Raw genomic sequence first — 25,136 nt, 5'->3', positions numbered from 1 at the left:
GAAGGTTGTGCCTCCTCTGATGATTGTTTTTAGCTTCCAGACCATGTGAATTAGGTTACAGATTAGATTTCTCTCTGCACATTATTGTTAGAAAGCTTAGACCGAAATGTATTACCACCCCTTACATCAAGTATGCATTTTTGTAATTCTTATTTCTGACACAAATTTATCTCACTATTCTACTTTAACTTTCAATTTGTTATTACTGTATTTTATATGTTGTTATATATTGCCTTAAGTCTTGCGTGATGTTTAAATAAGAAATGCTAAATGGGTGACATGCTTGATTTCTTTAGTTAAAATCACTTGTCATTTCTCATTCTAATTAAAGTCTCTTTTCTATAGTTTATATAAATTCTAGTTGCCCCAAATTAATTTTTCGTGTCCAGTTAATCTCTAATGATAGTGAATTACATTTTTTTATTTAAACCCAATTTTTCTGTAACTTCCTAAAAGGAATTCAAAAAGGTTAGTAATTAGCTCCAGTCTTTAATTTGAAGAAAAGAAAAATTAATGGTGACACACACCTGTAGTCCCAGTTACTTGGGAAGCTGAGGTGAGAGAATCACTTGAGCCCAGGTGTTCAAGGCCAGCTTGAGCAACACAGTGAGACCCCTTCTCCAATAAATAAAGAATCATGGAATTTTAAAGCTAAATGAGAGTTGGGGACATTATAATTGCCTATTTCAACACTCACCTTTTTTTTTTTCATTTTGCATTCAATTAGTATGTATTTTTCTCTCTTTCAGCTAATGTTTGCTGTGGAAAAGTCTATAAATAGAAAGAGATTGTGGAATTTCACAGAGGAGGAAGTCTCAGAACGAGTGACACTTCACATTTGTGCTTCTACAAAAAAGTATCTTTTGTTCAGTTTATGGTTTAAAAGTACAAAGTACCAAAATAATATTCTTGCAAGGTTTTTTCACTATTTATTTAAATCATCATTTAAAAAATAGGCATAGTTTTGTAAGATTTTTCTGTAAATAACATGGAATTAGAGCCACCAATAATAATAATAGCAATAATGGTTGTTAATCATGTCCCAAGGTCATAAAAAGCTTGAGATCTGTAATATGAAAGACTCAGGATTCTGAATTTTTTACCAGCTATCTGCCCCTGTACATCCAAGCACAGCAGATTCCCTACAGAGATAAATGCCTAACTGATGGCTTAGGCAAAGTAATGTTTTTATTATGTTAAAGTTTTCACCTCCAGTTTCTATAGATAAGGATGTACAATTCAAAGCACAGGTGCACAGAGCTGGATGGTATAGGACATCGGAGAAATTCTTATGTCTTTGGCTAAGATGAAATGACACTAAAAGCCAGTTACACAGCCTCTTAGCAGGGCAAGAGTACCTCCCAAGCAAGGGTCAGCCTCACCAAAGGAGTGACACGATCCATGGACTTCCAAAGACAGGATTTTAAAAGTGACCATTCCTGCAGAAGCAGGGCTTTTTTTTTTTTTAACAACAACAAAAAAATCTTTAGTATTTAACTGCAAAGTTTCATATACAAGCCCTTTAATCCAATAAATAGTCTCAGGTTTTACCTCATATAAAACAGTGGTACTTTTTGTTATGGAGAGTGTATATTTGAGCAAAATCTCACGAGTGCTTTGATTCTATTTATTGCAATTAGCGGGATTCATAAAAGGTAGGAAATGATTTTCAAGCACCGCAAGTACTATAGTGATAGCAGTTTGTATGTATGATTATATATACACATATGTATACCTATGCACACATGTACATATATGTACGCATATCTTTAAAGTGTTATGATTTTGTAAGAACTTTTGGATGCGTGCATTTTTTAGTTTATTTTTTGATAGTTTATATTCTTTTAGTTACCAATAATGCCTTTTTTGGTTATTTCTGTCCTTAATTAGTGAAGAATATTTTGTCGAACTTATGATATCCATGATCCAAAGGTAAGAAATTTACTCTTTAAAGATTTTTCTGTGTCACAAAGTATTTTCAATCAAAATTCAGCTTTTATTTAGTTTTAATAATTTCCATTGCCATCACTTCCTATTGATGTCTACAAACAACTGTAATTTTTATTTTGAAATATGATTAATTTTATTATAGATAAGGAAAACTTTTTTGTGTGTGACAGGGTCTCACTCTTTTGCCCAAGCTAGAGTGTAGTGATGCAGTCATAGCTCACTGCAGCCTCCACCTCTTGGGCTCGAGGGATCCTCCCACCTCAGCCTCCTGAGTAGCTGAGACTATAGATGTGCACCACTGCACCTGGCTAATCTTTTTTTTTTTTGTTTTTTGTTTTTTTTGATAGAGATAGGGTTTCACCATGTTACTTATGTTTGTCTTGAACTTCTGGGCTCAAGTGATCTGCCTGCCTTCGCCTCCCAAAGTGCTGAGATTACGGGCTTGAGCCACCACGGCCAGCCAACTTTTTAAAAAATTGTTAAAATATCTTTGTTAATCTCCTCCTACCTTGTTTGTGTATTTAGTTTTATATTTGAGAGGCTGGTAGTAAAAGTGACTGAGGACTTTTGGTAGCTGCACTGCCTATTAAACAAGCTATGTGTATTCAGCAAAACCCAGATTAGCACTTTGCTAATCCATCTAAAAGGGTTGTGAAAAAGTAACTTTGCAGTGTCATTAGCAAGGATGGGACAGAAAGGAGAATGCCTGCCACCTAGGAGTTGCTCAGTGATTATTTGCTTCACATCAGAATCTTCAGTATTGATACTGTTGAAGCTAGAGGATCAAAGGACCTTTCAGAATTCTAAACATGGAAATTTCTGATTCTTTTTCTGCCTACCATTGGGAGGAGAAGTATTGCCAAGGATGTATTGAAGAGTACTGAACTTAACACATGCTTTATTTTGTGTTTAGTTCAACCTATAGTCTTTTGATCAAGGGTTTAGCTATATATGTTAGATATCAGTTTGTATGCGTTATTTAGGTTGTATATTTAATAATGTTTTGTTGATCCGTGTATTTTATCTAGACTACATCATAGTTATTTTTCTCCCTTCTCCACTGCTAGAGTTCAGCAAGACCAGCAGATTGGAAGTATCAAAGTGGATTATCATCCTCATGGCTTTCTTTAGAGTGTACAGTTCACATTAATATTCACATCCCACTTTCTGCTACTTCTGTCAGCTATACTCTGGAGAAAAATACAAAGGTACCAGGGTAAAATGAATTTTCTTCAGTGATTGCTGAGTGAACAATCTGCTTTTATTCTGCTTACATGTGTCATTCATTTTACAATCCTCAAAAATTACATTCTGCTTATAATGTTGTTATGTGAGTAACTTATTACCGCAGCCAAATTAGAAATTTTTAGAAATTTTTAGAAGTGGAACAATGTCATAATACTAGTATATTCAGTTTAATAATAACTAATAATTTAGTTATTAGACTAAATATACTAGTACTTATTATGTGCTGATTAAGTAGTATTATGTGCTTTGTCATTAAACTAAATATACCAGTATTCATTAATTAACATGTAAAATGTAATTAATGTAAGAAGCTATACTGTTTGGACTTTTAGCTTTCTCTTAGTACTTAGGTTTTTTTGTCTTCCTTTTTCCAGTTCTTTTTTGTATTTCTATACCATTCTTTTATTTTTATCTTATTTTTCTTCATTTTTCCCATTGAAGATGTCAAATAGAGCTTTTTTTTTATTTTTTAGACTTATTTGATGCTTTTTTCTCACTTTTTTTTATGGTAATGGGCATTAAATTTTATTTAACTGGTCATGTACTTAATAACCTCCTGAGTCTGTGACATAAATGTTATTCTGGGATAAAGATCAGAAAATAACTAATTATTAAATATAATAAGGTATCAAGAATGGGGGTATACTTTTTTTTTTAATTTGTGAAACTAGATTTAAATGCTGTGGTAATGAGATTTAGGGATTTTAATATTTCAATTTATTAGGTGGAACAAAGTAGATTATAGGAAGTTTAATTGAGATGGCATTGTATCTGAAAGATTTCCATGTTGTGTTTCTGTTAAGAATGGACTTACACGCTGGGCCAAGGAAATAGAAAATGGTGTTTATTTGATTAATGGACAAGTTAAAGATGAAGATTGTGACCTATTAGAAGGACAGGTAAGTTAAGAGAAAATCATCTTATTAAATTGTTAGTGCTTAAGGAAAAATAAAAGATGACTTATTTTTAGTCCTTGCCTACAAGAAAACTGATTTCATCTACCTCTCATTTCTGATTTCTTTCAAAGTAAAAGGCAAATGTTTTTCGTAGAAAAACAACCTCATTAAAAAGTAGGCAGAGGATATGAACAGACACTTTTCAAAAGAAGACATACATGCAGCCAAGAATCGTATGAAAAAAAGCTCAGCATTACTATTGTTAGAGAAACGCAAATGAAAACCACAATGAGATACCATCTCACACCAGTCAGAATCGCTGTTATTAAAAAGTCAAAAAATAACAGATGCTGACAAGGCTGCAGAGAAAAAGGAATGCTTATAAACCGTTGGTGGGAGTATAAATAAGTTCAACCATTGTGGAAGGCAGTGTGTTGATTCCTCAAAGACCTGAAAACAGAGATACCATTTGAGCCAGCAATCCTATTACTGGCTGTACACTCAAAGGAATATAAATTGTTTTATTGTAAAGATACATGCATGCATTACGTTCATTGCAGCACTATTCACAATAGCAAAGACATGGAATCAACCTAAATGCCCATCAGTGATAGACTGGATAATGAAAATGTGGTACATATACACCATGGAATACTGTGCAGCCATAAAAACAGAACAAGATCATGTCCTTTGCAGGAACATGGATGGAGCTGGAGGCCATTATCCTTAGAAAACTAATGCAGGGGCCAGACATGGTGGCTTATGTCTGTAATCCCAGCACTTTGGGGGGCCGAGGTGGGTGGGTCACTTGAGGTCAGGAGTTTGAGACCAGCCTGGTCAACATGGTGAAACCCTGTGTCTACTAAAAATACAAAAGTTAGCTGGGCATTGGTGGCAGGTGCCTGTAATCGCAGCTACTTGGGAGGCAGGGGCCAGGCGTGGTGGCTCATGCCTGTAATCCCAGCACTTTGAGGGGCCAAGGTGAGCAGATCACTTGAGGTCAGGAGTTCAAGACCAGCCTGGTCAGCATGGTGAAACCCTGTCTCTACTAAAAATAACAAAAGTTAGCTGGGTGTGGTGGCAGGTACCTGTAATCACAAGCTACTCGGGGTGCTGAGGCAGAAGAATGGCTTGAACCTGGGAGGTGGAGGTTGCATTGAGCTGAGATTGTGCCACTGCACTCCAGCCTTTGGCTACAGAGTAAGACTCCATTTCAAAATAAAAGAAAAGGAAAAGAAGAAAACTAACAGAGGAACAGAAAACCAAATACCATATGTTCTGACTTATAAGTGGGAGCCAAAGGATGAAAACACATGGACACATAGAGGGGAAAAACACACACTAAAAGGAGGGAGAAGGAGAGGATCAGGAAAAACAAATAATGGGTACTAGGTTTAATACCTGGGTGATGAAATAATCCATATATCAAACCCCCATGACTGAAGTTTATCTGTGTAACAAATCTGCACATGTACTCATGAACTTAAAAGTTAAAAAATAAGTCCAGGAAAAAAAAGAAAATGATGTAATTGGAATCCTGAAACTTTACAGGAGTGTCATCTGAATTTCATCTGATTTCCAAATTGTAAACTGCTGACCTGCAACCAAAGGCCACATGTTGTTCTGCCCTGATGGCAGTTCAAAAGCTATGGCCATTTTATAAAAGAGGTTTATAGAGGCTTCTAAAATAGCTTTGACCTGAAGGAAGCGGAATTTTTGTGATCTCTCCCTTTTTAAAGCAGGGATCAGCAAACTTTATGTGAAGAGAAAAATGCTACATATTTAGATTTCACAGGCTGTATTTTTATCTCTACTGTGTAGCATGAAAGCAGCTACAGGAGATACGTAAGTGAATGATCCTGGTTGCATACCGGTAAAACTTTATTTACAAAGATGAGTGGCAATGTAGGTATTTGCCCACAGGCAGTGGTTTGCCAGTTGTTGCTTTAGAGGAATGAAAGTATGGAATTAATTGTTTTAAAGAGTGTACATTGATACAGAATACATAAAGTAATATCTATATAAAAAGCTAAATTAAAATAATTAAAAGACTTGTTTTTTTCTAAGTTACTTAGTATATGTACAATAGTTTATAAGTTGTCTTTTATGTTTTACAGGCTTCACAATTTGGCTTTTTAACTTTTGTGTTTTTTCAGAAAAAATCTTCTAGAGGAAATACTCAAGCAGCTAGTCATTCTTTTGATGTCAGAGTGCTAACGCAGTTGGTAAATATTTTAAAATAACACTTAAAACATTTATTAGCATAACCATAATGAAACTGTTTCTGTTTTTATTTTTCTCATTAGAGAATAAAAGGATTTTAGAGCTGTAAGAGACTATATGAAATGGCTGGTTATAGGAAGGTTATTCCCAAGAAACATCATTTTAATAAAACCTGTTTGGGTTTTTTGCCTCAAGGATATTAAAATTTTAACATCAATAGATAGCAGTTTAAAAAAATATGTACACATACATGCATACATATACATGTATGTATGTGTACATATTTTGGGTTGTAGCTTTTATAGTTAAAGTTGCAATTTTAACAACTTAAAAGATGTGTATACAGAGGTGCAAAGAGTTGTCATATGCTTATTTTGAAGTAGATTAATTAGATTTATACCCCCTGATTTGATAAAAATCACAAAGTATTAGTTAGCAAGTTTTATATTTATGTGTGGTTGCTTTAATTTACACGTCTTTTCGAAAATTTAAAAGTTGGATATCTTAAAGAATAAAAAGTTAAAGCCACTAATTATTCCTAAAAATACATACCTTTGATTTTAATCCTACTTGAAATTATCCTAAAGAACAGACAAGGGTATAAAATAGCACACGCGTGTTTGTAGGAAACTTTATTTCAATATTATACTGGATTTTGAAACAGAAATACTCTCAGGACTTGTGTTTTTTTGAACTGAATAGAATAGAATTAAAAGCAATTTGGCATTTGAGGATGTTTTAGTTTCTTCTTTTTCTGTGTGTAGCAATAGAGCATTAGTAAATTGTCTTTGGGCATATGCCACTCAATGTGAGTTCTCAATTTCATTTTTCAATACCTTAGAGGTATTTTAGTCTCTGATTTTCTACTTTGTCTTGATTTTAGAAGTGTCCTTTGTTTTGAGGCTGGCTATTCCACTACTTATGTGCTCTTCACTAGTTAGGCTTACTTCATGGTTTATTAAACAATTTGGTTAAGATTATTTTATTAGTAGTATAAAATTGTAGTCGGGAGATGTATAGAGTGTGGGAATATAGAGAGATGAGTGGAAGATAATCTCATGAGATAATTTATTGTAGTAGTAATATTATTGTTATTTTTGAGACGGAGTCTCGCTCTGTCTCCCAGGCTGGAGTGCAGTGGTGCGATCTCGGCTCACTGCAAGCTCTGCCTCCTGGGTTCACGCCATTCTCCTGCCTCAGCCTCCTGAGTAGCTGGGACTACAGGCGCCTGCCACCACACCTGGCTAATTTTTTGTATTTTTAGTAGAGACAGGGTTTCACTGTGTTAGCCAGGGTGGTCTCAATCTCCTGACCATGTGATCCGCCCGCCTTGGCCTCCCAAAGTGCTGGGATTACAGGCGTGAGCCACCGCGCCTGGCCAGGTGTAGTAATAAAATTATATAGTATAATATATTTTTGGCAGTCACTCCACCAATCACCTAACTGGAAATTTTGGAGTGACTAATATACAGTAAGTAGTCAGTAAGTATTTATTGCCACTTTTCTCCCAGTTAAGTCATATTGATTCCTTATTTGTAGTATTAAGCTTTTCTTTTATTTTCCATGCAGTCCTGCTGTCATTAGCCTTACAACAGTATTATTTTACCTAAACTAGCACAATAACCCTTAACTGGTCTCTCTTCATCTATACATTCTTGTCCAAAGTGATTGTTTCTCTAAATCCCTTCTACTTTTGTTAGTATATCTCTTGAAATACTTTCCATTTATCTACTCTATCCTGTTTATACACTCAGATGATCATTTCTGAATCATAGTTTATGTTCAGTTATTAATTTTTTTCAAGAAGTATTTATTGAGTTTGTACAACAGCCGGACACTGATTATGGTACTCTCCTTGCTCAAAATTTCTTAAGTGTTCTGTACTGACTAGTTAGAGAAATCCAACTCAGGGTTCTTCATAGCCTCAGCATACCTTTTTGTTCTTATTTTCTACCTCTTATTTTCTAGATGTATGCTTGCCATACCTTTAAAACTCTGTATTTCCTGAACTATGTATCATGTCTTTGCTCTTTTCTCTGTCACCCAAACTGTCAAAATCCTATCTGTACATTAAGATCTAGCCCAAATGCCACTACTTGTGTAAGATTTCATTTGGTTCCCATAGAAATGGGGATCTTCTCTTTTTCAAATGCCATGTCAGCATCACAGAAGTTCCCTCACCTATAGGCTGTTTGTCAGCCAGGTTATTCCTAAGTCCAAATAACCAAGAGGAGTTTACATTTGTAGACCCCAACTGGTTTACATTTCCACCTAAAAGGAATGAGTCAGACCTTACATTCTTTAAAACTTTTCCTGGCTGAGCATGGTAGCTCATGCCTGTAATCCCAGCACTTTGGGAGGCCTAGGCAGGGTGATCGCTTGAGCCTAGGAGTTCAAGATGAGTCTGAGCAACAAGTGAAACCCTGTCTCTACAAAAAAATACAAAAATTAGCTGGGGGTGATGGTGTGCGCCTGTAGTCCCAGCTACTTGGGAGGCGAAGGTGGGAGGATCGATTGAGCCTAGGAGCTTCAGGCTGCAGTGAGCTCTGATAGCATCACTGTGCTCTAGGCTGGATGACAGAACAAGACCCTGCCTCAAACAAAACAAAATAAAACTAACCAACCAACGAAAAAATACCTCTTTTCTTTAATATGTGTGTGTATAGTCTTTAATAGTCTAGTCTATTTTGGATAACAATGCCGTAATTGTAGATAGATAGATAGATAGATAGATAGATAGATAGATAGATGTATATACACACATACACATGTATTTACATATACTAATATATAAATGTGTTATATGTTAAAAATATATAAATTATATGTTAAATATGTAAAATAGGGCATTCTTTTTAGAGTAGTTTTGTCTACAATAAAAATTTATGGAGTAGGTAGGGGAAGCCTGTTACTCCTCCTCCAACCCCACCTTATTGATGTATCAATGAACTCTACATGTGTCATATGGGAGCTTATTCCAGACATTGTATCAGCATCGTCACACTGCTGCTTGGTTTGATGATAGCCATTTTTGAATGGACCCAGGACCTTTGGAGCTGTGTGGTCTGTGGCCAATTTTTTGTCAACAAGTCCTTGACCATCTTAAAGTTTAAATTGTTTAACAACACCTAGAAGATTTACATTGCCTTAGACATTGCTTGAATTACACTAGACATCAAATAATGCTCTTTCAGTAGCTATGCATGTAAGTATTCTACTCTTCATTATTTTTCCGCATTTATTCCTGATTGCATAAGCACATAGGCACAAAGCACTTTTCACAAGTTGTATGATTTGACTTTTGTTCTTCAGAATTGATTTGGTTGTTGAATGACTTATATTCCAAGTGTTCTTAGAACATAAATTACTTCCTTACCATTTCCATTTTTTGGTTATTTTTTTAAATCATTATTTTTTGTTTCCATTGTTATTATAGGCCTCTATTACAGGTTGAGTGTGCCTTATTTGAAATGCTTAGGACCAGAAGTGTTTTGGGTTTGGGATTTTTTTTAGATTTTGTAATATTTGCAGAATACATACCAGTTGAGCATCTCTAATCCAAAAATCTAAAATCTTATATGCTCTAATTACCTTTTCCTTTGAGCATCACATTGGTGCTCAATAAGTTTTGGATCTTGGAGCATTCAGGATTTTCAGATTAGGGATGCTCAACCTGTAGTACTTTAACTGTTTCGATACTGTCCTTGTTTTTGGCACTTATAAAGATGATGGGGTTGAAAATATATGTGAAACACCTGAAAACCGAACAAGAGCACTGGCATTCCTTAGACTAAAGAGGATGGGACTAGTCTATGAAAGTTTTTGGTTGAAAGTGTGTAAATATATGTGTCTGTGCATTGCTTGTACTTTTACCATAGTTATCACATCCCACTTTGTATTTGTTATTGTGAACTTATTTTGCATTGCACAACTTACATCTACTACATCATATCTTCTTTGTATATCTTTTAATCATCACAGTACTGATGTGAATAATTTGCAAATAATATATTTTTAGGAGCATATCGAGTGAATATTGAACCATTTTAGATGGTTATGTTAGAAAAATTTAGATGTAGTTGTGTTTAATTTCAGTATACCTTAAAAATGCCTGGAAAATAATATATAACTTATAAAAACAAATATGAAGGCCTTTAAATAATTTGCGGAGAATAATTTCAAATGCTTGGCTCAGTCAAATCTTTCTTCTCTCTTCATAAAATCGCTAATATAATGTTTAAATATTTCCTGTAGTTAATCATTGTTGGTTATTAGAACTTAAACAGATTTTGTCTTTCAGCTCCTGAATTCAGACCACAGATCCACAGCCACAGTCCAGATATGTAGCGGTTCTGTAAACCTTAAGGGTGCTGTGAAATGCAGAGCTTATATCCACAGCAGTAAACCCAAAGTTAAAGATGCTGTGCAGGTACAAAAAGGAATAACTAGCATATGGAACCATGTTAACTATTAACGAAAACCTAAAATTTTACCGTTTTTTAATCTTATATTTTGTAATTATTAATTTTATTTTAACTGATAATGGCCTATTGTGCAGTCCAAATGTACCATATAATTGGTGTCAAGATTTTCATATGTAGAGTATCTATTTTGTGCCTTTTTAAAAATGATGACTATACAAGTTTAGTAAGTGTTCCACTGTTATACATATTAGTATCTAATTTGGAACACTGCAATTATTTTTTTAGATGTGAAATTTTATTCATTTATCTGTTTTTAACTATTTAGATAAATTTATCATTAAACTATAAATTTGTTAATAAGTGTGCTAAATAAGTGGAAATAAAACATTGAATGATGTATCAGTTATTTAGTGGGCATGATTGTACTGGAAAGCAAATTATGTTTTTTTGTTAGTTAAATATTGTAAATCTAAAGTATTTTATTTCTTACTGTGTTTTTGTGTGTTTTTCCCTGTAGGCAGTAAAGAGGGATATATTGAACACAGTTGCTGATCGTTGTGAAATACTATTTGAGGATCTGCTTTTGAATGAAATTCCAGAAAAAAAAGTTATGAGTATAAAATAAGTACTTTTTTGCGTATCTTCAACTGATATAGTAATAAGATATCAAGATATAGCAGATACGTCATCTTTTATAGCTACCTATCCATATTTTCAAGCAGTATATCATCTTTTATTATTGGATGAAAATTTTTCAGTTGCTACCCAGATTTTTTTTTTTTTTTTTAGACAGAGTCTCGCTGTGTTGCCCAGGCTGGGGTGCAGTGGCACAGTCATGGCTCACCTGCAGCCTCAGCCTCTTGGGCTCAAGCAGTCCTCCTACCTCAGCCTCCCTAGTAGGTGGGCCTGCAGGCACATGCCATGATGCCTTGCTAATTTTTGGTATTGTTTTTCTAGAGACAGGGTTTTGCCATGTTGCCCAGGCTAGTCTCAAACTCCTGAACTCAAGTGATCCACTGTCCTTGGCTTCCTGAAGTGCTGGGATTACAGGTGTGAGCCACCATGCTTGGCTCTAGAAAAATGTTTTAGAACACTTTATCAAATTTAGCAAATTTGTCAACAATTAAGAATTTCAGGGAGGATTTTTTAAAAAATTAATTCCAAGTGAACTTCTCCTGCCAGAATGAGTAAACTTTGTTGACATTTTAAAGTTAATATTTTTTGTTGATATCTATGAGTATTTTAAATAATTTAGCCATAATCAAAATATTATTAGTGTTAAATACTATATAATAGCTCCTTTAGTAGGTACTATTTATATAAACTACACTAGTTTATATGCTTCTCAGCTATTACTCTAACAGACTTCATTAGGTTTAAAAAAGGCTAAGTTATAGTATCTTACCCATTAATAACGATTGCAACTTTTGGGAAACATAACAATTTATACCATCGCAGTAATCTGTATTAAAAAATTTTTTTAATCGAAAGCAAGTTAAAATATTGAGTACACTTTTTAAAGCTACATCATCATCTCCCCATTCTTATTATTCTGATGTTAGTGGATTTGCAATTCACATTTAGATATGTACATAATTGAAACATTCATATTAGCTTCGGGTTCCAGCAATTCTCCTGCCTCAGCCTCCCAAGTAGCTGAGATTACAGGTGCCCACCACCACGCCTGGCTAATTTTTGTATTTTTAGTAGAGACAGGGTTTCACCATGTTGGCCAGGCTGGGCTCGAACTCCTGACCTCAGGTGATCCACCCACCTCGGCCTCCCAAAGTGCTGGGATTATAGGCATGAGCCACCAGGCCCAGCCCACATTAGCTTTTGAAGGGAATATTTTTATGTTCATAGGAAAAAAAGCATAGCTCCTCTATATAACCAACTTCTTTTAGTACTACTGATAGCTAGTATGTTAAGTTTGATGGACTAATTGTAATCTTTTTTTTTTATATTCCTAGTATGCTGGATTCTATGATTGGCAGATTTAACATTTATCCTTCTCGTAATTCACAACCCTAAAGTTCCATTTACTAATAATTTATAATTTTGCTGGAACATGAATTTGAATCTTACACGCAACAATTGGATTGAGAGTTTTGGGAGGGCAGTATGTGGGACCTGTTCACATAGTCCATCAGTCTAGCAGCCCCATCTCAGTGTGGCTTTGTTTTTGCAATTTGACTTTGAGTTTGTGGTAACTCCTGTGGTGTAAATCATTGCTTCAGTTTCTGAGCAACAGTGTATATTATAGCTGCATTGCAGGTTTCAGGATTTGCAGGGTATGGGGATGTATCCACCATTATTGTTAAAGATTTACCTTAGCAGACACATTAGTATACTCTTCTATTTAAAAATCCTTTATAAAAGTGGTATTATGTGGCTATCCTGGTATTCTTTCATATTGTTAGTACTTTGAAATTTTTGCTGATGTTCAATTAGTAAAATTAATGGCCCCTAACAGCAGTTGTATTGTTTGTATGTTAAACTTGATACATTTAGAAGTTAATGTTAAAGCCTAATCCTAAATTTTTAAAAGGTGAAAAAGTTTTTACTGGCAATTGGGTGCCCTTGGGACCTGTGTGAAGAGCATAGACTGTAGTTTGGTGGAAAGAGCAAAGACTTTGAAGTTCTCGGATTCTGTGTGTATTCTGCTCCTAGCAGAGTGACCTCAGGCAAATGACTTTATAGGCATCGTCCGTCTTTCTGTCTGTCTGTCTTTCTTTCTCTCTTTCTTTCTTTCTCTCTCTCTCTCCTTCCTTCCTTCCTCTCTTTCTCTTTCTTTCTCCTTCCTTCTTCATCCCATCTTGTCCCTTCCCTCCTCTTCCCTCCCCTCCCTTCCCTCCCTTCCCTCCCTTCCTCCCTCTCTTTCTATGATCACATAGTTTTTGACATTCTTTTGGTGTGATGTATCACATTATTAATTTTTGTATGTTGGATCATCCTTGAATCTCTAGAGTAAACCCCACTTGATTACGATGTATTATCTTTTTGATGTACTGTTGCATTTGGTTTGCTAGTATTTTGTTGAGGATTTTTGTGTCTATGTTCATCAGGGATATTGTCATGTAGTTTTCTTTTTTGTGTGTCTTTGTTTGTTTTTGGTATTAAAGTTATGCTGATCTCATAGAATGAGTTAAGAGTTCTCTGTGCTTCATTTTTTTGTAATAGTTTGAGAATAATTGGTATTATTTCTTTTTTAAAGATTCAGTAGAATTCATTGGTAAAACCATCCAGTCTTGGAGTTTTCTTTGGAGATTTTTCATTACTGATTCAATCGTGATTTTTTATCAGTCTGTTCAGGTTTTCTATTTCTTCTTGTTTTCTGTCTTTTTTTCTCTCTCTCTTTTTCTTTCTTCTTCCTTTCTTTCTGCGAAGACAAGTTCTCTGGTTCTGTGTCTATTCTGCTGCTAGCAGAGTAACCTCAGACAAATAACTTTATAGGCATCCTATTCTCTTTCTTTCTTTCTTTCTTTCCTTTCTTTCTTTCTCTCTTCTTTTCCCTCCCTCCTTCCCTTCCTTTCTTCCTTTGTTTCTTTCCTTCTCTCTCCTCTTCTCTCCTCTCCTCTTCCTCTCTACTTCCTCTCCTTTCCTTTTCCTTTTCTCTCTCCTTCCTTCCTTCCTTCCTTCCTTTCTTCCTTCTTTTTTTTAATGAGAGGGTCTCTCTCTGTCACCCAGCCTGGAATGCAATAATGCAGTTGTAGCTCACTGCAGCCTTGAACTCTTGGTCCTAAGTGATCCTCCTGCCTCAGCCTCCTGAGTAGCTGGGACTACAGGCAAGGGCCACCATGCCTGGCTAATTTTTGTTTTTTTAACTTTTTTGTAGAGACAAGAGTCTTTGCTATGTTGGCCAGGCTGTAGTCCTGTGGCTGTGCACAGGTATGATCATAGCTAAATACAGCTTTGAACTCCTGGCTGTAAGGGATCCTCCTCCCTCAGCCTCCCAGGTAGCTGGGACTCCAGGCGCACAGCAGTATGCCTGAGTAATCTTTTAATTTTTACCTTTTTGTAGAGATGGGGCTTTGTTATGTTGTCCAGGTGGTCTCAAACTTCTGGCCCCAAGCAGTCCTCCCAAAGCACTGGGAATTATAGGCACGAGCCACTATCAATGGCCCCATTTTCTTATATATAAAATAGGAATTATGGTACCTACTTTTTGAGGCTGCAAGATTAAATGAGATGATGTTTGTAAGGCCCCTAATAAAATTGGTGTAAGCCAAGCCCTCATCAGGTGGTATTGATACCATGTTGGAGGTGATGGAGAACAACTTATGTTAATTGTCTTTAAAATGCCTTAACTTCAATTTTTGGGAAATTTAGTATATTTCAAACAGAAATAAGATGTAAATATATATTCAACACTTTAGTAACAGGATAATTATTCCAACAACATATTAGTTGATCTTAGGTATCAAGATAAAAGAATACATTGTAAGTGTGATAATATAAATAAATGTAAATTCTTTAAAAAAATTTTTTTAATTTTTAACTTTTGTGGATACATAGTAGGTATATATATATATTTATGAGGTATATGAGATGTTTTGTTACAATCGTGATATAAAATAATCATCATGGAGAATGAGTTATCCATCCCCTCAAGCATAAATAAATGTAAATTCTGATGTTGAATTTATACACCAAATTGTTAGATTTTAGATTTTGTCCTCATTTTACTTAGCTTATTTTTCTTATATACTGGTAAGATCTTATAGATGCTGTAATATAGTAAAATATAGAATGTATGCCATAAAATTAACCTGAATTAGAGTATTTTTGCATGCATGAGGAAGTCTGTTAAGGACATAATTACTTTATATATCTGATCTCTAAACTAAACCTAGGCTTTTAATTTTGGCTATCCAGATAAAAGAACTTAGTATTTCAATGTCAGTTTAAAAAAAAAAAACAAACTCCAATTAATCCTTGCACTTGTTGTGATCTTCCTCTTTGATTCCTCTTAAGATACAGCCTAAGCCTTCTTCACTGTTATAAGTCTTCATTTGATCCTGCTCAACTTACTCTCATAGATGACCTACTCATTGTGAAAATGGAGGTCATCAGTTATGAAACCTCTTACCTTTGTCCATCCCCACATCAGTATCCTCTGTACCACTCCACTGTCTTCCCAGAACATTTGTAATCCTCTTTGCCTGTGCCCATGATTCCACTCTCTGAATGGCACTTATCCTATCCCTTTATGCAGATGTCCTCTTATCCTTTAAGCTTCAGCTGTGCTATCACCTATTCTAAAAAAAATTCTATAAAAAATACATAAATAACTTAAAAGTTTCAGTACTACTCTGATACCAGCTAGGACATTTAACCAATAGAAACCCAATTCTTATTATATTGGCTTAATTTTAAAATTTTTTTATTTGTTTTGACTTTATTCAGATAATGTTGAACTAGATACTATGACATGAGGATATTCCTAAAGGATTCTGCTTTGGAGTGCTTTTTGAGATGTGTCTTTTCCAAAAGACTTCTCCTCCCATTTAAACCTCAGACCAACAGAAAACGAGTCTTACTTAAATACTAAATTGCTAATTTAACTTCTTAATTTGAAAGTTGTAGTGCTTTTTCTTTTTAATGAGTAATTTAAATTTATTGGAACCAGTTATTTAACATTTGATTTTTTTAGCTTGTTATTTTTCAGATAGACCAAGAATTGATGTAGTTTGAAATGGTTTTAAAATTTTGCATGCCAATTGCACATGCACATTAGAGTCATTTTTGAGTTTTTACTTAATCTGTTTCAAGTAACTGTGGCCCAAAATAAAATAATATAGTCCTAATTTCAATGTGTGGACAATTTTCATGCTACAGTACAAATTGCAGTAATATTCTTCTACAGCTAGGAGGCAGTCTGGTCAAAGAGTAAAATTTCTCTCCCAGTTCTCATGTGCAGACAAGATAATACACAGAATCTGGAAGGAACACGTAGTTTAAGCCATTGCATTTCCTGTGACACTTAAGGCATTGTTCGTCATCTTCTGTTTGTAATTATGTAAAGTTACCACTAGTTTCTTGAGAACGAAGTTTAGGTTACTATTAAAGTAAGCCCTAGTTTTCTACTTGATCTTTACATTAGTAACTTTTTAATCATATCTGTTGCTGAAAGAGGTCATTCTTTTCACAAAATTTCTATCTTTCTGATAGTTCATAAGGATCGTAGCATTTAACTAAAAAGTAATTATATATTTACATGCAACAGTGACTATGTTAGAAATTAGGGGAAATAATATATTCCAGTTTGTAAGTATTCACAGAAGAATGAGATATTTGTTATTTATTTAGATTTATTTTTTTCTAAAAATGATTTAAGGCTTTTTACAAAGAAGCATAAGTAAACAAGTGAAAATAAATATTAGTAATAAAGAGTCAAAGGGAAGGTAAAAAAAGAAAGCAAAATGGAGTTGGTAGTGAGATAGGTACACAAAACTGTATGTATGACTAGATGTCCTAAACATGCTTGATATAGGAAGGGGGCTACATCTAGTAAGATTAAATTCATGGGGAGATTAATACAAAAATGTATTCTATCAGATCCTGTGCACTAGATGTAAGGCGGCCAGTAATTTGGCTCCAAACTTGGATGAAGAAGAGAAAAACCAACTATAAAATGTACAGTGCCTATGAGGTTAAAACAGACAAGAAGGACAATAGTTTCTGACATCAAGGACAAAATTGTCTCTTGAGTGTTCTTCATAGGACAGTGGGTCGTATAAGAATGTGTAATCAACATCTTTACATTGAAGGCAATGATAAGTTTATTTTATTTTTATTTTTATTTTGAGATGGAGTCTTGCTCTGTTGCCCAGGCTGGAGTGCAGTGGTGCGATCTTGGCTCACTGCAACCTCCACCTCCAGGTTCAAGAAATTCTCCTGTCTCAGCCTCCTGAGTAGCTGGGATTACAGGCACCTGCCACCATGCCTGACTAATTTTTGTATTTTTAGTAGAAACGGGGTTTCACCATGTTGGCCACGTTGGTCTCCAACTCCTGACCTCAAGTGATCTGCCCACCTCAGCCTCCCAAAGTGCTGGGATTGCAGGCATGAGCCATCGCGCCTGGAGATAAGTTTATTTTTCATAGGAGTATCATTTAGGTTCCTTGCAAAGACCAGGGGTTTTGAGGTAAAGCAGAATTTGGTAAGAGCACTTTCGTGCCAGATCAACCAGAAAATGAAAAAATATTGACCTTTTAAGCTTTATTTCTATTAGTTTTTGTATGTACTTCTAAAATATGTATCACTGATACCAGTGACAAACCTATCTAAATATTGATAATATTTCTTTTCCTTTTAGATTCTGAAAAAGAGTTCCACGTCCTCCCTTATCGAGTCTTTGTTCCCCTTCCTGGATCCACTGTAATGTTGTGTGATTATAAATTTGACGATGAGTCAGCTGAAGAAATCAGGGACCATTTTATGGAGATGTTGGATCACACAATTCAAATAGAAGATTTGGAAATTGCAGAGGAAACAAACACAGGTCATTATATGATGCTATTTAAGAACCTGGTTAGATTACAGCTAAGATTTTACCTATGAGATGTCTAGTTTAAATATCATGTCTTTAGATTTTTTTTAAAGCTAGTTCTGTTTGACACTTCGAAATATTAACTGAGACATTTTAAAATACATGTTTAATTTCTACATGTCTAGACATACAGTGAGTATTTCCTGGGAAATTGTACCAAAATTTAAGATACTAAGGTATTTTTCAAGCTTAGCAAGTAGATCTTAATAAAACAAGTTCAGGATTAAGTAGGTAAAATTACAAAGCTTTAAGGTATTTCTTTCAATATAAAAGTTTTCTCAAAACTCATTATCTCACTTGGTAAAGCATCATGTCAGAACAGAAGGTTTTAAAACACTAATTTATTAAACATTTTCTCCATATTATTTGCCGTTTTTTTTCATATACCTTTCATGTAATTGGGATACTAAGCCAAAATGGGCAGTTCCAGAAATTAGATGTCTTTTATAGAGCATAGATTTGCTTTACTATCCAGGTTTTGTAACACATTTTTTTTTCCCTAGCCATCACTTTCACATTTGACTTTATACTTTGGAAGACTGTTTTGGTTTTTTTGCTTTCTTTTTGTTTCTAGTGAGTTCAGGGTATGAAAACATGTCTATAAATAAATATGTAAGTTCCTTTTCTGATTTCTTAGTTATTCTTTGCATAGTTAATTCTCCCTTCAGGAATAGGGTGTTTGATTCAGAGTGTGCTTGAGATTATAGTGAGTCAAGTAAGTATTTGATTGGGGAACTTCAGATCTATAGTAAACTGCCTCAAGTTAGTTGCAAACCACCCTTTAGTTTTTCAGCAATACCAGATCGTGATGTAGAGCAATAATAAGCTTGTTTCAGTGGGGAAAATAAAATATTCTAAATTGCCCAATGCCTGATGTTAAAATAAAGAAGAACTACTTTCTAATCCCATGAAAACTAATATTTTTAAAGATACAACTCTAGCATAGTTCCATGAAAACTAATATTTCTAAAGATATAACTGTAGCAGATGGAAAGTATCTGCTTTTTGAAAGTAGACTGGTAAAAATGTTTACTGCTTTCCAAAATTTATTTTCCTTGGTTAGTGACTGCATTATCTCTGCCAACGAAACTTAGGATCATGAGGACAGGGATTTTTGTTTGTTTTGTTCACTTCTCTGTCGTTAAGGCCTAGCAATAGTTCTTGAGCCATTCTGTTGTTGAATAGATCTTATAATGTTGGTAGGATCATTCAAATTGACCTAATTTAACCTCTTAATACTGAAAACTACATCCCTAGCAGATGGGGATTCAGATTCTATTCTTCTTTATTCTAAATACCAATCTGCCTCCCTGTAACCTATTCTTTCAGTAATATGCAGCAATAAAACATGAGTACCACTTCCTCACTGAGACCATGCTTTAAATTTGAGAGCAACTATTATGTTCTAAACATTTCAAAGCCGTATATTCTCACCTACCTTAAGCTGTTCATTTTATTACAGTTTCCAGACCACATTTTTTTCTTACCACCTTGTTTGCTTTCCGGTAGATTAGGAATTTTTAACCTGTGGGGTTCAAAACCTTTGGTGTCAGAGCTGAACTTTTAGAAGGTCCACAAACCACTTGAAAGTAATTGTATGATTTTTTTTCTGAACAAAAGGTCTATCGCTTTCAAACAGTTTAAAAATTACTTCTTAAATATACTCTGGTTTGCCTTCCTTGAAATATGTTACCCTGACGAAGCTAATGCTCTAAAAATAATATAGCCATTATTTATATATCTGCCAGGCACAGTTTTAAGAGTCTTACAAATACTAAATTATCATTCCTTATAACAACCCTGTGATGTAAATAACATTATTAATCCTATTTTCCAGATGAGAGAATTAAGGCTCAGAAAGGCCAGGTAACTTTTCAAAGTTACATTGCTCGTAATGGTGGAGCTGGAATTTAAACTTAGGCAGTTTGGTTTTAGAGTCTGTGCTTCTTTTCTAAAAATTTTATTTTACTGCCTTTGTGTAGGAGCTAAATAATGAAGTATAGTATGATTATTTTCCATGATATAGATACGTATTTTAGCCTGGCATTCTTCATTCCATCCCTTTAAACATTTTCAAGTGTAAATGGATGATGTTACATTATCTTGGTTTAATTTCATCTAGATTATGTCAATATAATTTCTCATTTGTTGGCTGGAATCTTGGATCTCATTATTTATATTTATATAAACATATAAACAATATATAATGTTTATATATAATATAAACATATACATACATAAACATGTAATATAAACAATTTGTGTATGTATGTAAACATAAAAATGTTTATATATGTGAACATGTTTTTATGTTTATATGAATATGTTTATAAAATATATAATATAAACAATATACAAAAATGTATTGTTTTCTTATAAAAATATAAAATATATCATGTTTATATATAATTTTTCGAATTATTTGTCACATTCTTGTGCATCTCACATTCTTAAACTAAGAATGACTAAGGGTAGCACTGTATGCAAAACTTGCCCCATTCACAAGTTACTTTAAAAGTCAGATATAAAAGAATAGGAAGAGAGAGTCATTTCATCTAGGTTTTTAAAATAATTCTTAAAAATATTTCTGTCTTAAGTATTTTTAACTCATTTAATTTCATGTTGTATGTTAAACACAAGTATATAGACTAGTTTAAGACTGTTTTATTCAGTTCTTTTTAAGTTAATATTTTAACAAACAGTTAATAACAGGTTTATATTCTTTCTTTACATTGCTAAGACATTAAAAAAAATTAACTTGGGCAACATGGTGAAACCCTGTCTCTACAATAAAAATACAAAAATTAGCTGTAGAGGTTTCAATGGGCCGTGTTTACACCACTGCCGTTCAGCCTGGGTGACAGAGTAGGACCCTGTCTCAAAAAAAAAAAAAAAAAATTAAGTAGCTTCAACCACTGTAATGTATTCCTAAGAGGTAACTATGGCAACCTGGCATGACAGCATCCCAAAACCAAAACTAAAACCCAATAAATTCAAATTCTCATGAAACCGTTACATGTGCATTTCAGCAAACATCTGTTGAAAGAGCAAAAAGGGCCTTTGCCTCTCTTGCTTACTGTTGTGTTTCTAGCACTTTACTAAGAGCTTAGCCTTAGCATGTCATAGGTATTCAGTAGATATTTGTTGACTGAATAAATTCTTTATTTTGTCCTGTGGATTAGAGTCCAAAGAACAACAAAATGCTGATTCTGTCTTCAAGGAGCTAAGTAGATTTTTGTTTGTTTGTTTTTTGAGACGGAGTCTCGCTCTGTCTCCCAAGCTGGATTGCAATGTTGTATTCTCAGCTCACTGCAACCTCTGCCTCCCGGGTTCAAGCTATTCTCCTGCCTCAGCCTCCTGAGTAGCTGGGATTACAGGTGCGTGCCACCAAGCCCAGCTAATTTTTGTATTGTTAATAGAGATGGAGTTTCAGCATGTTGGTCAGGCTGTTCTCTAACTCCTGACCTTGTGATCCGCCCGCCTCGGCCTCCCAAAGTGCTGGGATTACAGGTGTTAGTCACCAAGGCCAGCCAATAGAGTTTTTTAAAAAAATGTCTGTGTAGATACTATGTTTTTACTAACTTCAGACTAGTTCAGACTAGGTAAACTCCTTCACTAAACTTTCTTGTAGTTCCCTCTTCTATGCTGTTCTTCTATAATACTTTACATACTTGTAATTACTTAAATCATTAATTGCATATTTAATGTTGATCTTTCACATTAGACTATAAGATTTTTGAGAGTAAGTAGAGTATTTATTTATCTGTACCTAAAACATGGTAGGTGTTCCTAATTATTTGCTACTGATTCATAAATACTGAATAAATGATTCTTAGGAAACTACAGCACTTCTTGTTTTCACATTTATTTCATACTTGAGAAATTATTAGCTTATGCCTGTACAGACAAGGTTTTAAAGATTTGTGTAGTATAGTATACTGAACATGTTGAGGGTTTAAAAAGTCTATAATATTCATAGCTGTATGGCTCAGTAGTTCAGAACATTTTCAGGAGTTTTGAACATTTAAGTCATGAAATTATGTCTTTTATATGAAAATATGTAGCACTAGTTGTTGCCCCAGAAATTTTAATCTAGTTTACAGCATTTAGTATGTCTCTTTATCAGATGTTTATTAAGCTTATGCTCTGTTCAAGACAATATAATAGATATGAATCAATAACTTGATTCCTTTCCTTTAGAAGCCTAGAGGAAAGTTAGAATGTATATGCGTGATTAGTTATGCAGAGAATGTAGTAAGGTCCTAAGAGTACCTAAGAACTCCATCAAGATTAGTGATCAGAATTTTAGGGTCTCCAGTGATTTGGTTAATAATTTAATCAGAAAAAAGTCTCTATTATAGGCATTAGCAGTAATCTATAATATACAGTAACAAAGTTTTAGCATTCCTGTATTAAAATTTTAGTGGGCTGGGCACGGTGGCTCACGCCTGTAGTCCCAGCACTTTGGGAGGCCAAGGCGGGTGGATCACCTGAGGTCGGGAGTTCAAGACCAGCCTGACCAACATGGAGAAACCCCGTCTCTACTAAAAATACAAAGTTAGCCAGGCGTGGTGAGGCATGCCTGTAAACCCAGCTACTCGGGAGGTGGAGGCAGGAGAATCACTTGAACCCGGAAGGCGGAGGTTGTGGTGAGCCAAGATCATGCCATTGCACTCCAGCCTGGGCAACAAGAGCGAAACTCTGTCTCAAAAAAAAAAAAAAAAGAGTTAGTAAATTATTTCCCTTTTTTTATTCTTTATTATAATGTTGAGTATCCCTAATCTGAAAATCTAAAATCTGAAATGCTCCAAAATTTGAACCTTTTTGAGCACCGATATGATGCTTAAAGGAAATGTTCATTAGAGCATTTCAGATTTTGGATTCTTGGGTTAGGAATGCTAAGCTGGTGTACTGCAAGTATTTCAGAATTTAAAAAAATCTGAAATCTGAAACACTTACGATCCCAAGCATTTTGGACGAGGAATACTCAACCTGTACTACTTCTATGTTTCACTTCAACTGAAAGGTCACTGAAAGCACACACCAGTTTTATAAATTGATGCTCTGTAATATACAGTGTATGATCCTACTTGTATTGAAAGTTTCATAGTTTTGAATGATGTTTGCTTTTGCAAATAAATAAAAGTTTTAATTTTAGCCTCAAAACAATATACTTTTTATCCATTATTGTCAGATATAAATGCTATTCTCTAATGAATTGTTTTTATTTATATATATAGTAAATATATTTTAATCCTCTTTCTTGGGTTCCCTCAGTAAGCTTTATCATTAGCATTATTTGTACCTTGTGAAATATTAGCTTGAACCAGTAAATATGAAATACCTTAAAATAACGTAAAAATCTTAGATAATATATAAATATTAATACATATGTCTGATTTGTGGATTTTAACTTTCATAAACCTTTAATATTAAAACTTAGTTATATGTTTCACACTGTATTTAAAAATTATTTACTGTCTATATTTCTCTTTTTTATGCTGACAGTCTAGTATAGAGATGGATTAACAGTAGGAAGAGTTTAATATTACAAGAACAAAGGAAGCAAAACAGCAATTTGGAAAGTTTAGGTGTGTATACTTACATGTATGCCATATTAAACTCATGGTTTCTAGATGATATTACACATTTTTCTAATATTGTATAATGTATTGAAGATACTTCAGTATGGTAGGTATGATCCTTTCAGGACTCTGCCCTGTTTTTGAAACTTACATGGATCTCAAGTGAGTGACTGAGTGAGTGAGTGATGTCTGTTCTTGGCTGCCTATTATGTATTAGGATTCTACAGATAAAATATGTAGTCCTGACTCTCAAGAAGCCCACAGTGCAATGGGAAATACAAAGAAATGAGTTATTTCAAAACAAGGTGGCCCATGTGCTGTAATATGCTGATCCCTGGTTTTATTATTAATATCTAATTATTTGAAATTATTAATTACTGAAACCACTAATAATTCTATAACAAGAATAAACAGAGAAGAGTCAGAACTCTTAGCAGAGGCACTGTCTCTGTAAGGGATTCAGGGAAAGCTTCTTAGAGCAGGTGACATTTGAGTTCGTTTTGAAGGATGAATACAAATAAAAGTAGCTTTTTAGGAATTGAACACTGGTATGAGATGTATTACAACCAAGAATATGACTTACCTAGAAGTATAAGTTTCATCAAGCATTTGTTAAATTGGAAGGAATGATATAGTAATTCTGCATATTTATTATAAAGAACACATTCCTAAATAATAGAATAAAAACATACATTTTAATAGAAAAATTAAGTGCTTTTACATAAACATCCTATTTTTTTTAGAATTATGTGCACTTATTCACTCATTTACTCATTTATTCATTTACTCAAAGATAGTAGATGCCATAATTTTACGAAGATAATGTCCAGGAGTCCAGGCCTGCCACTTAAAACTAATCTTAAAGAAGTCCCCTCTGAGTCCTAGATTCTCTTGTGGTTGATGTGAGAATTTGGTAAAACTGTTAGGGAAAATGCTTTCTAAACAGAAAGAGATATATAAATGGAGGATGATATTAACACATTATTAGGCTTTTAAATACTGAACCTCTGACTTGTAATGAAAAATATTAATGTTAAAGTATGAAAATGTCTTATAATATGTATAAGTTTTCCTAAATATTTGAAATTAGAGTTTCCATATAAAATAAACCATAAGAAAGTGGAGCTCAAATGTTCAAATTCAAAAATTGGAATCAATTACTACGCATTTAGGAACATTAAATTTGCTATAAACATATTGCTTTGTCTTCTAAGTATTTAACATTAGAGGTTGAATATCCCTAATCTGAAAGTCTGAA

At 34.1% G+C, this 25,136-nt stretch overlaps 1 protein-coding gene across 7 annotated transcripts in view; it reads left to right on the top strand.

Annotated features, from left to right (window-relative positions):
* Positions 1 to 25,136, top strand: part of ODR4 (odr-4 GPCR localization factor homolog) — a 59,906-nt gene that overhangs the window by 11,573 nt on the left and 23,197 nt on the right. For 4 of the 7 annotated variants that reach the window (XR_010151566.1, XM_063794440.1, XM_063794441.1 and 1 more), the window contains exons 5-12: positions 750 to 856; positions 1,896 to 1,932; positions 3,018 to 3,158; positions 4,002 to 4,097; positions 6,251 to 6,319; positions 10,618 to 10,746; positions 11,259 to 11,349; positions 18,060 to 18,245. Coding sequence is in view for 5 of the 7 variants with exons in the window: in XM_063794440.1 (XP_063650510.1) it covers positions 750 to 856; positions 1,896 to 1,932; positions 3,018 to 3,158; positions 4,002 to 4,097; positions 6,251 to 6,319; positions 10,618 to 10,746; positions 11,259 to 11,349; positions 18,060 to 18,245 (856 nt within the window). In the remaining 2 variants the exon portion in view is untranslated. Of the gene's footprint in view, positions 1 to 749; positions 857 to 1,895; positions 1,933 to 3,017; positions 3,159 to 4,001; positions 4,098 to 6,250; positions 6,320 to 10,617; positions 10,747 to 11,258; positions 11,350 to 18,059; positions 18,246 to 23,801; positions 23,885 to 25,136 lie in introns of all 7 variants that reach the window. The other 3 variants (XR_010151568.1, XM_063794450.1, XM_063794460.1) reach the window with 3 other exon arrangements.

Source organism: Pan troglodytes, chromosome 1 (assembly GCF_028858775.2).
Source record: "Pan troglodytes isolate AG18354 chromosome 1, NHGRI_mPanTro3-v2.0_pri, whole genome shotgun sequence".
In the NCBI taxonomy this organism is placed as follows: domain Eukaryota; kingdom Metazoa; phylum Chordata; class Mammalia; order Primates; family Hominidae; genus Pan; species Pan troglodytes.
This window is presented reverse-complemented; position numbering and strand designations above follow the sequence as displayed.